We start from the raw sequence: 12890 nt of genomic DNA, 5'->3' as shown, positions 1-12890 counted from the left end.
TGTGTGTGGTACAGACAAACAGACAAAATGTGGAATGAAATTAGGGGGGGGTTACACAGACCGAAGCACCAGCATTGAACGTTTTGATAGATAACCATCAGAACGGCCATATCAATGGCTGGGTTGCAGGAGCTGTATCAGCAACGCTACTTTTGCTGAGCTATAATTATTGTATTCTATTGCATTGTATTACTATTTTTGTCACAATAGCTTTCTCTGTGTGGAATTCGAGCTGCTCTCCCTGGAGAGAGCGCGTCGCTACACCGAGAGCGCCGTCCTTTTCTTTCTTTTTTTCTGTCTGCAATTTTACTCGTTTTCCTATCAAAGTGGATTTTTCTTCAGAATTTTGCAATCCCTTTGTTGCCGTGGGTTCTTATACGTGCGCAAAGTGCATGCTGCACACGGGACCTCGGTTTATCGTTTCATCCGAATGACTAACGTCCAGACCACCACTCTAGTGAAGGGGGAGAAAATACTGGCGACTGTGGGATTCGAACCAATGCACTCAAATTCTTTCGCTTCCTAGGCGGACGCGCAACCATTAGGCAAACACTCCACATCGATTTAAATCGCTCCCAACCCTGACGCGAACTGCATTGACTTTGGAACGTTCTAAACGCTCAGTAAACTCAGCGCTGTATAGATCGCTCATGCAACCCAGACCCGTACTCCAGCAATACAGCAGGCAGCAAAGGACGGGATTGTCAACAGTCTATTGAGAGAGGAAGGTGGCAGAATGGTAAAGACGCTTATCTGCCAATACTGTGAACGTGAGGGTCTGTGTTCGGATCCTAGTCCCGCCCCTTCTCCCAAGTCTAACTGGAAACTCTAAGCGTCCAGTCATTCGGGTGAGACGATAAAGCCATGTGGAGTGATGGCCTAGAGGTAATGCATCCGCTTAGGAAGCGAGAGAATCTGAGCGCGCTGGTTCGAATCACTGCTCAGCCGCCGATATTTTCTCCCCCTCCACTAGACCTTGAGTGGTGGTCTGGACGCTAGTCATTCGGATGAGACGATAAACCGAGGTCCCGTCTGCAGCATGCACCTAGCGGACGTAAAAGAACCCACGGCAACAAAAGGGTTGTTCCTGGCAAAATTCTGTAGAAAAGTCCACTTCGATAGGAAAAACAAATAAAACTGCACTCAGGAAAAAAAAATTTTTTTAAATGGGTGGCGCTGTAGTGTAGCGACGCGCTCTCCTTGAGGAGAGCAGCCCGAATTTCACACAGAGAAATCTGTTGTGATAAAAAGAAATACAGATACAAATACAAATACCAGGTCCCGTACGCAGCATGCACTTGACGCACTGAAAGAGAACCCATGGTAACATATGAAGTCCTCTGGCAAATTTTTGCAGAGGAAATCCACTCCAATAAGTATACAAATATATACCTGTACGTATGCCCTCAAAGGTTGACTAGCGCTTGTGTTCTGCTGCTGTCAGGCATCTGCATAGCAGATGTTGTGTAGCGTATAATTATGGACACAATTATTCTTTAAATGCTTTATTCCGTTTAATGGCACAGGTATTCTTTATGTACTTTACATCGTTTAATGGCACAGTTATTCATTAAATGCTTTATTCCGTTTAATGGCACAGTTGAATTCTAAATGTTTTATCCCTTTTAATTCGTACTGAACGGCAGAATTATCCATCCATGCTATGTTCCGTTTAACGTTGACCATCATGCTATTAGCGGGTCATCTGAACCCCCCACCCCCCACCCCACGCACCACACCCCTGGACATATATTCCACTCACACCTCAGTGCCACACATGTCCTGTAAAGCCGCCAGTGTGGGTTCATAAAGGGAACTAAGTCGGCGTTTCTGAAGTCTAAAATCTTAAAGACTTACATTTTCGTTCTTGAAGCACGCGCGCGCCCACACACACACACACACACACACACACACACATACATACACACACACGCGCGCGCGCACACACACACACACACACACACACACACACACACATACACACACACACAAACGCGCGCGCACAAACACACACAAAAATTGACCGCCAAAAGAAATCCAGATAATATGCAGCCTGTGGACATGGATGGCCGCACCGGCATCAACAGTCAGTACTCCTGAACAAAGAGAGAGAGAGAGTGTGTGTGTGTGTGCGTGCACACACACACACACACACACACACAGTGAGATAAATAGGGGGGGTTGAGTTAGAGAGGATCTGAATGACAGAAAAGAGAGAACAAGAAACGCTTTGGGTTGACATTTTGAATTGAGATACATTCTCTGTGATGACGCTTTTGAGTCGAGTTTTATTATCTGTGATGACGCTTTGAACAGTTTTTATTCTCTGTGGTGACGTTTGTGAATAGTTTTTATTCTCTGTGGTGACAGTTTTTGATATTTTCATTCTCTGTGGTGACAGCTTTGAACAGTTTTTATTCTCTGTGGTGACGTTTGTGAATAGTTTTTATTCTCTGTGGTGACAGTTTTTGATATTTTCATTCTCTGCGGTGACAGCTTTTGATAGTTTTATTCTCTGTGGTGACGTTTGTGAATAGTTTTTATTCTCTGTGGTGACAGTTTTTGATATTTTCATTCTCTGCGGTGACAGCTTTTGATAGTTTTATTCTCTGTGGTGACGCTTTTGAATATTCTTTTCTCTGCGGTGATATTTTTGAAAAGTTTTTATTGTGTGTGATGGCGTTTTGGAATAAAGCTTTCATTCTCTCAACATGCACACACACACACACACGCATAACACTTACATACAGGCAGACCGACGGATGTTCAGACGAGTCGATATACAGACACGAGGACACAACAGCACACTTATTTCGGCGTGTCAATTGACGGTGGACATTACCGCCATAAAGTGACCGCCACCGAGATTTGTGACCTTAGCAATCGGGTCACTGCAATAGAACCTCTCTGGAGAAACACACAGGGAGAGAGAGAGAGAGAGAGAGAGAGAGAGCAAAGCAGCTAATCCTGTCAACCGTGTCATTGATTCTGTTGCAATCGCCTCGATCTCCACCACCTCTCGCGCAGTCGACTGTACAACCAGTGGAGGGGGGGGGGGTGTGTGTGGAGAAAGCAGAGATCAGCCCTTCAAAGGTCACACACACACACTCTCTCTCTCTTTGTTCAGGAGTACTGACTGTTGATGCCGGTGCGGCCATCCATGTCCACAGGCTGCCTATGATCTGGATTTCTTTTGGCGGTCAATTTTTTGTGTTAGCTTCAGACAGTAGTGTACGAGCTTTTCTACTTTTTCCTACGGCGACTCTCCGCCACCAACTTCTGTTTTAGCTACAGAGAATCGTGTAAAACTACGTTTCCTTTTTGTTTATGTCATTTTTCTCCTTTCGTTTTCTTCCTTTTCCCTAAAATTAATGTCTTTTATCCTTTTTTAAGGCATATTTTTATGTGGCGTGGAAGACTAACGGTATCGATGCTCTTGTCTCGTCTGTGATAAAAGTGTCAGGGGAAAGGGGTAGCGTGGGGGATCGGGATGGGGGGTCTTTCCATATGACGTGGTATGTTTTGTGCTGAGCAGTGGGTGACCGTGGTGTTGGTATACCGAACTGGACAGTCAGTCGAGTGTTTATGGTCTGGTATTAGCTCTTGATCATGTCGTTTCTTCATTTTCTTGAAGCCTACGTGAGTCTCTTCTTTTCTATCAGATCTTAGAATACTAATCAAGTAAAACTACATCACATTTTCTTCTTTTTTTTTTAAGGGGTGGTGTGTGTGTGTGTGTGGTGGGGGGTATCTGTCAGCAGTTTTGACAATATTGCTGTACAAGTAGATGGGCATCAATGAGAGATCTCGATGGACTTCTGGCTCTTGGACCGCGACAAAATGATTCGAAATTAGCGGCGTGCGTGGGGTAACAGGCCTGCCACTATAAATGTGTGGAAGATAGCGCAGAAGAAAATAAAAGAAAAAAATGACTTGATTCTCGTTTTTCATGGGTGTGAATTGGAATTAAGGAAAAGAATTATAAAATTGTTCGTATTTGTGGTAAGGAAATAGAGGTCACGACATAAGCCCACAAGACAAGACATGACAAGAAAACCGTGTCACTGATTCTGTCGCAATCGGCACTCCACCACCTCTCTCGTTCGTCGGACTTGGGGAGTGAGGGGTGGGGGGCGGATGTAGTAGGGGAGGGAGAGGGGGGCGACTGTGCGACAAATGCGGTAGTGTCCTACACTGACTGCACATAGAGAGGACTATAAAGAGGGGAGTTAACCTTTTGTAGGAAAGCATAAAGCAGTGAGTGTTCGCCACCTGTACCAACGTGTGTCTGCTGTACCAAAATATCAAGTCTTTTCAGCTCCCCATATCCCTAATAACTGACACGAGGACGGTTAATACTAGCGTTGATTTTTCAGCTGATGCCAAAAGATTAAAGAACGTTGGGAAACTTCCAGTGGATTTCTTTTCCAAAACCGTCACGAGGGTTTTGAGGACCCCGAGAAAAGAACTCACGTCTCTAGTGCTTTCATGACTGTGACCATGCAGAGGGCACGACATGGTTGTCAGTGAAGCTGTTGGCAATAGCGGATGCCAAAGGATCAGCGGCTCTGAGGAATTACGGGGATTTGTGTTTCCGAAACCGTCATGGGTCATAAGCACCCTTGGCACGAGGACACGCGTGTACCTTCCTGCTACCACTGCCTTGGTTGACAAGATTGGGGTGGTTTCGTTTTTTGCCAGGAAAGTTTGTGTGAGCCAGCTGTGGTGATTCATTCAGCTCCTTGTGTGGTGTCGTCGTAGCTTTGAGTTCCACATCAACAGGGTAATATTTTGTTGGTTTTGTTCATCACGTTACCTCTGGATAAAGATTATCTAAATGCTCTGTTTCTATCTCTGTCTCTGTCTGTCTGTCTGTCTGTCTCTCTCTCTCTCTCTCTCTCTCTCTCTCTTTCGATTTGTTTTCTCCGCGCGCGCACATGCACGCATAATTATACACTTAATTATATGCTCTCTCTCTCTCTCTCTCTCTCTCTCTCTTATGTATCTGTCTATCTATCTATCTATCTGACCGTCTATCTTTGATTGTGTGTCTCTTTGTGTGTCCCTCTCTGTCTCTCTCTCTCTCTATGTTTGTTTGTCTGTCTGTCTTCCTCTATGTAATTTTCTTGACATTCAGGCAATTTTTCAAGACTAATGTCCGCTCTTACAATAATTTTACAGGTTGATTTGTTAGTATGTGAGATTGATAAAATTTTATATGAAGCATATTACAGATTAAAGATCCTGTGAAAGAGAGAGAGACAGAAAGGGAGAGACAAGCAGTCAGATAGACAAACAGGTAGAGATTAAGAAATGGAGTGAAGGGCAGATATCAGGATACAATTTTTTGAATGAACAGGTGAGTTGGAGAGAGTAGTAACAGCTTATCTCTCTTACTTTCTGTCTGTCTGTCTGTCCCTCTCTCTCTCTCTCTCCCTCTGTCCCCCCTCTCTCTCCATCCTCATACCACCACCTCTTCTTATGCAGCCGACATGCACACTGCAGGGGAGTCTGTGTTCTGCAATGATCCAGTTCAAAAGAGATTATCCTGAGCCGATGTGGTGACCACACACGTGCACACATACACAGATTAGATTATCAGATTAGTCTTGTACTTAACAGGAACTTAGGCTGTCAGAAACTGGTACTGTACAACCCATGGGCCAGGGCAGTATACTGGAACAACTGTCTGTGTGTTAGGGAGGGTTGTCTGTCCTCCACCTCTCTCTTCTCCCTAAAAATGCATGTGTATCCCCCTCTAATGATGACTGTGCAGGCAATGACAGGAAAACGTCAAAGCGTCTCTCTCTCTCTCTCTCTCTCTCTCTCCAACGAGATCTTATACATAATCCGCCTGCATTGGGATGCGAGTAGAAGGAGAGACATTATATTGGGGGTGGCGGTAGGGGGATGCCAGTCTGCATTGACGAGATGTATTACTCCCACCGTTCAGAGAATCTGAATCCTTCTCTATAACAAAGCCTCTATGAAAGATCGTTGGAAGATGCTGTTGACAATGTCTTGCTATTTTCAAACATTTGTGAAAGCTTGCAGATTAAATAATTTAGCATTTGTTTTCAGTGCCTTTTTTCTTAAGTTTTCGTCATGTTCTCGCAAATCATCTTTTTTTTCCTCAGAAAGCACACAACGGGACAAAAATTAACCTGAAAGACACACATTATGTTTCCGCTATATTTTCCTCTAGCTTTGTTATTTCTTTTCTCGTTCTTTCTGACATTTCTTTTCGCAGCATTACTATGTGTCCAGTTGCTTTTTTTTTCAATTACTCTTCAAGACTTTACTGTGATTTCTGTCTGCTTTTTCCTATCATTATATTTCCGAGCAAAGTGAGAGTACTGTTTTTTTCCCCCCCAAGGACTGTGTGCCGTAGATTATCTAGAAAGGTACCGGGCTTGATTACAAAGGGTACAGGGTCCACAAGAATAATGGAAGGGATGGCATGAGTACAAACATATATTCAGGAATTTAGAGATTCGTGCATAAGTGTTTGTACATGCGCACGCTCACACACACACACACACATAAACAAACACACGTACACACGCACGCGTGCACTCACGTGCCCACACACAGCAACACACACACACACACAGACGCGCATACATACACACACACACACACACACACACAAACACACACACGCACACACACACGCGCACGCGCGTGCACACACACACACACATACGCACGCACACACAAACACACGCACGCACGCACGCATGCATGCACGTGCCCAAACACAACAAACGTACACACACGCGCGCACGCACGCACACACGTAGACACACACACACACACATACACACACACACAACATATCAGCGCACATGCTTACTTGAATATACACAACACATTAGCAGGTAAATCACGCGCATTGATGTTTTCTTTAGAGGAGGCAGACCTGTTTGTGCAGAGCTGAAGCGATATCATCAGATGCGGGTGGAAAAACCAGTTCATTGTTATCGAACGGATCGAAAGTGAGCAGGTGTTTGAGGGATCGACCTGTACACATGTCGCCTCTAATCAGTGGATGCAATACAACGTGATGGTTTGATGAAGACATCGACGACAATACTAACACCACTACAAATAACACTGATGATGATGTGATAATGATAATGCTGCTGCTGCTGCCGTTACTGCTACTAGGCATACTACAACTGATTATAGTATTGATGATTATAGTAATGATGACAATATTAATAATAATGATAATGACGCCCGCAAACGAATAACAACAACAGAAACAAACAAGAAGAAACGGATACAATAAACAACAACAACATGCTGATGCTCACGACGAGGACAAACCAACATACTAAGAAACTGCAAAGAACAGGCAGGGAGGAAGTGGGAGGCAGAGATTGTGGGAGGCAGGCTGACACTCGCCACCAGTCAAGCTCTGTATGCATGCCTTCATCACAGGATGTACGATTGCGCTGTCACGCGTTCTCCGGGACATAGTCAACGCCCTGCAAGGACTGCTAGGCTGTTTATTAGAGCATGCTGCATGCTGCACCAAATCGTACGTGTTATGAGGATGTGGCGGGGTCAGGCCTGACTACTGATGTGTTGCAGCATTGCTATTGCGAAGTGCTGTGTGTGTGTGTGTGTGTGTGTGTGTGTGTACGCGCGCGCGCGCCTCCAAGTGCTTGTCTGGTTGCAGAAGGAGAAGATTAGTAAGTTTCAGTTCCCGACTGAAGAAGGAGAACAGCAGTAGTCACGTTTACCTTTATCTCATTATATTCTGGCCTCATAAAAAAGTATAAAAAGAAACATGTGTGTTAAAACAAATACACTTATCATCAAAAGTCTAACGGAATGTTAAATGCGAAAAAAGTAGCCTGAGGCTATATGGTGAGGGTAAAGTCCCATGAGAAGAATTCGGGTGGTGTTAATCGACAAAATGTGCATGACACTATTAAATGAATTGATTGTTATAGGCCTACATGATTTTTTAAGTAATAATAACGCGGGGGGGGGGGGGGTCTGTTTGTTTTGTATTTTATGTCTTGAATTCACACACACACACACACACACACACATCACATACAGACACACACACACACGCAGGCACACACACACACAGGCGCACGCACGCACGCAGACACATCACATACACACACACACACACACACACACACACACACACACACATCAAAACAAGGCAAAATCTCATTTCAGTCTCATCGCCATTTAAACATTGTATAATCATATATTCCTCCTTAGGAACAAAGGCCCTCCACAACTAAGAGACTCGTCTTCCAAGTAAAAAAAAAACAAAAAAAAAACTATGGCCGATTCGCTTGGAATACTACAACGTCAAAATGTCGTCAAAACCCCGCGGATCCTTCATACAGAGTCTCTAGACCTGGGCGAAAACTCGGGCGCCGCATCGAGGGCAGAAGCGGAGTACGAGACGAAGGCTGTGTACCTTTCTACAACTAACACCTACAGGGCGTCTACCAATGCGCCTTCGCGGGTCGGCTTTGACTTGGATGCCGAGTTCGATTATGACAGCAAAACGGGTGAGTCTGCGTTGAATTTCATGATTTTAGACAGACGAACGAAACCCGTGTTTTGAGTCAATGGGTGTAAGATATGATGATGTTGTGCGTGTGAGTGAATGTTAGTGTGTGTGTGTGTGCTGGTATGCTATGTCTGTGTGTGTGTGTGTGTGTGTGTGTGTGAGGAGAGAGAGATTTATGGGGAGGAAGGGGAGGGGGCGTATGTGAGTGTATGTACTGTGACGTTGTTTTCCGTTTCTCGAGAGAGTGGTATATAGTTGTTGTTTTTTTCCTTCTGTGACTCACATGTGCATCATATTTCGTAAAACACGTTTTGGTCTGATCCGCAGAGTAAGCGCTACTTGAGTTAGCAACAGAAGTAGTAGTAGTAGCAACAGCAGCAGCAGCAGCTACAACAGCAGCAGCAGTAGTGGTAGTAGCAGCAGCAGCACTGGTAGTATCATTATCATTATCGTTATTATTATAAGGGATTATTTTTGATACAACGTTTCGAGGAGTTTTGCCTTTCGTTGAAGTGACATTTACAAAACGTAGAAGATATTTGATGAAGAGAGAAGGGGAGATGAAATCTTAATGTGTGTAACCATCGTCATCCTAGAAAACGATTCGCTGCCACCGCTTCGACCAATTGTTTTACCGACATCCTCATTGCCATCCTCATTGCCACTCTCAGTTGTTGTTTTTCATACATGTCGCTGTTTGTTTTGTTTGTGTGTGTGTGTGTGTGTGTGTGTGTGTGTGTGTGTGTGTGTTGGTATTTTATTGTAGAGGTAAACATATGCAAAACTAAGACATACATTCACAAACAAAACAAAAAAGCGCGCGTAAGTGCAAGTGAAAATATGGGCGTTTGTGTTTGTGCGTGATAGCGCGTATGTATGTGCTTGCGTGCGCGCATGAATGGAATGGTGGCCTTGTTGTAACACATCCGCCGAGGAAGCGAGAGAATATGAGCGCACAGGTTCGAATCCCACACTATCAATATTTTCTCCCCCGCCACAAGAACTTGAGTGGCGGTCTGGCCGCTAGTCATTCGGTTGAGACGATAAACCGAGGTCTCGTGTGGATCGTGTACACAGCGGACGTAAAGCAAATTAATGAAAAAATAATAACGCGGTAAGAAAATGGTTGTCCATGGTAAAATTCTGTATGGGAAGAAAAAAACAAATACAGTTACAGGGCAGAAAAAAGGGTGGCGAGGCATAGGAGCGAGGGGCTTTCCCTATGGAAAGCAGCCCGAATTTTACACACAGAAATCTGGTGTGACAAGATTAGATACAATACATGTTGTCATGTTGTTGTTGTTGGCGATGACTTCGTATGTGAATACAATACAATACAATACACCTGGATGCTGTCCTGCTCAACAATGTCGTGAGTGCAAGACCAACACACGCAACGAAATGCACGTATTCAATTCAATTCAATTCATGTTGTTTAGAGCCCAACCGACCGTTTAGGCCATCTCAGGGCTGTTACGAAATGCACGTATGCGATATGATACAATGCGATATGATACAATTGTATGCTGACTTGAATAACATTATTGGAATACAATACAATACAATACACAGTGTCATTGAGTGCAAGACCAAGAACACACACGCAACGTAGTGCACGTGCTTGCAGTGAGTCCCGACACGTACGCCTCGCACGTGGCCCTGCTGCAGCAGCGCTACAAGAAGCTGTGCCAGTCGCTCAAGGTGGTGCCCTGCTCCGCGCTTCTCAAGCAGGTCGGCCAGCCCTCGGTCAGCCTCCAAAATGTGGCCCTGTCTTCCCTGGATCTGAAAGCTGTCGTCACTGTCCTGGTGGTCAGTTGTTTCCGCTTCGGGTTGGAGGTTGGGCTGGGGTTGGGGGAGGGGGTAGGTGAGGTGGGGAGCCGGGGGACGGGGGGGACATTGTGGAATTTGTAGCAGTAGCAGCAGCAGTGGTAGGAATTGTTGTTATTATCGTCTCCGTCATCCTCTGTATTGTGGCTCTGCCCCCGCAGGAACTGAAAGCTGTCGTCATCGCCCTGGTGGTCAGTTGCTTTCATGTCTGTGTGGAGGGGAAAGGGGTGGGATACTATGGAACGTGTAGCAACAGCACAGCAGCAGTAGCGGCAGCAGTAGTGGTAGAAGTAGCAGCAGGAGCAAGAGCAGCAGCAGTAGCAGTAGTAGTGGTGGCTGCTGTTGTCTCTGTCGTCGTCCAAACTGTGGCCATGACCTTACAGTAACTAAAATCTGTCGTCTCCTTCCTAGTGGTCAGTTGTTTTCATGTGTCTGTGGAGGGGGTGGGAGTGGAAGGGAAGGGTGTGGGACATTGTGGAACTTGTAGCAGTAGCAGCATCAGTAGTAGCAGCAACAGCAGTAGTAGTAGTAGTAGTAGTAGCAGCAGACGCAGCAGCAGCAGTAGTTGTAGCAGCAGCAGCGAGGAAACAGCAACAGCAGTTCTCGTTATAATTGTCACACTTGTTTAATCAAGTCTCAGCGACAGAAGTAACAACAGCAACAAAAGACATTGTGTCATGTGTTAGATAAGATAAATATCAAGGTGCTTAGAATATTATATATATATATATATATGTGTGTGTGTGTGTGTGTGTGTGTGTGTGTGTACACACACACATATATATAAAGATAGATAGATATCGATCAGACTTTATTTTCGCTGACAGTCTGATGTCATAAAACAGGAGTATTATATGACAGACGCAGGAACAATTAGGATCCACGCTGGAATATCTTTTCCAGCTTTTTTTTTTTTTTTAACATGACCATTCTCATGAGTAGATACTGCACATAAAAAGGTAGTTTTCACAATTTATCTGTGAATGGGCGTTAGCTTTATACGATTGCTGTTTGTGGCCTTCACGTCACCTTGACCTGTTAAACCATGGTGATGACAGATGGACACGGAACTGGCACAGCTGGACATTTCCGGTAACACGTTTCGCAAGCAGGAAGCGGAGTATCTGTCTCAGCTACTCAAAGGCAACCGTTTTCTGACCAATCTGGTAAGTATTCACAGCTTGTTTAACTGTTCAAACGTTTCAGCTCGGGTTTTTTGTTGTTGTTGTTGTTCTTGTTTGTTTTTTTTCGGTTTTTTTTTTTGTTTGTTTGTTTGTTTGTGTTGTTTTGTTTTTTGTTGTTGTTTTTTTTTCTTTCTTTTTCTCTTTTTATATAAGGGTTTTCACTTTGTGAGGCAAAGCCATACTTAACAGCAAGACGCATCTTACTAGTTGCTACAATTTAATGCAATACAATACAACACAATACAACATAATGTAATACACTGTTAAAGGTGTTTTCAGACAACATGAGTAAAGAGCAACTGGAATACACAACACAACACAACACAACACAACACAACACAACACAACACAACACAACGCAATGCAATGCAATGCAATAAAGCTCAATATAATACACTGTTAAAGATGCTTTCAGACAAACATGATGGATGAGTGGAGAGGGTTTGGAAAGCACAGTACAACGTAATACAATACAATACAATACAAATACAATACAATACAACACAATACACTGTTGCAGTTGCTTTCAGACAACCAGCTGAGAAGAGAGAGACAATACAATACAATACAACACAATACAATACAATACACTGTTAAAGGCGCTTTCAGACAACATGACAAGTGGTGAGGGATTTGAAAACACAGTACAACACAATACAATACAATACAATACAACAACACAACACACTGTTACAGGTTCTTTCAGACAACCAGCTGAGAAGAGAGGGACTGGACAATACAATACAGTACAATACAATACAATACAATACAATAAATTATAAAGCACACTACAATACACTGTTGCAGGTGCTTTCAGACAACATGATACATGGAGAGGGATTTGAAAACACAGCACAACATAATACAACACAACACAATACAACACAACACACTGTTCCATGTTCTCTCCAACAACATGATGAATGGATAGGGATCGGAAAAGACAGTACAACACAACACAATGCAGTACAACACAACACAACACAACACAAAGCAATACAATACAACACAACACAACACAACTCAACACAACATACAACACACCACAACACACTGTTGCAGGTGCTTTCAGACAACCAGCTGAGTGGCGAGGGACTGGACACCCTGGTCCCCTCCATTTGTGACTCCAAGGTTCTGCGAACTCTGGACCTGTCCGGTCAGTTGTTCCTTGCTGCTGCTGCTGCTGCTGCTGCTGCTGCTGCTTTTGTTGTTTCTGTTGCTGTTATTGTCGTTGTCTCAAAGTGCTGTTGTTGTCGTTGTTGTCTGTTTATGTTTTTGTCGCTATTTTTGATAATGATTTTTCCTGTCACTTATTCGTTATTGTTGTT

The 12890-nt window shown here is 44.1% G+C and overlaps 1 protein-coding gene across 1 annotated transcript in view; it reads left to right on the top strand.

Moving 5' to 3' along the window:
* Positions 1-2046: 2046 nt before the first annotated feature.
* Positions 2047-12890, top strand: part of LOC143283845 (uncharacterized) — a 27271-nt gene continuing 16427 nt past the window's right edge. The window contains exons 1-6 of the mRNA XM_076590221.1: positions 2047-2086; positions 4507-4602; positions 8382-8549; positions 10179-10387; positions 11437-11544; positions 12625-12718. Of these exons, the coding sequence (XP_076446336.1) occupies positions 2047-2086; positions 4507-4602; positions 8382-8549; positions 10179-10387; positions 11437-11544; positions 12625-12718 (715 nt within the window). The remainder of the gene's footprint in view (positions 2087-4506; positions 4603-8381; positions 8550-10178; positions 10388-11436; positions 11545-12624; positions 12719-12890) is intronic.

The sequence above is a fragment of the Babylonia areolata genome, chromosome 7 (genome assembly GCF_041734735.1).
Source record: "Babylonia areolata isolate BAREFJ2019XMU chromosome 7, ASM4173473v1, whole genome shotgun sequence".
Lineage (NCBI taxonomy): Eukaryota > Metazoa > Mollusca > Gastropoda > Neogastropoda > Buccinidae > Babylonia > Babylonia areolata.
This window is presented reverse-complemented; position numbering and strand designations above follow the sequence as displayed.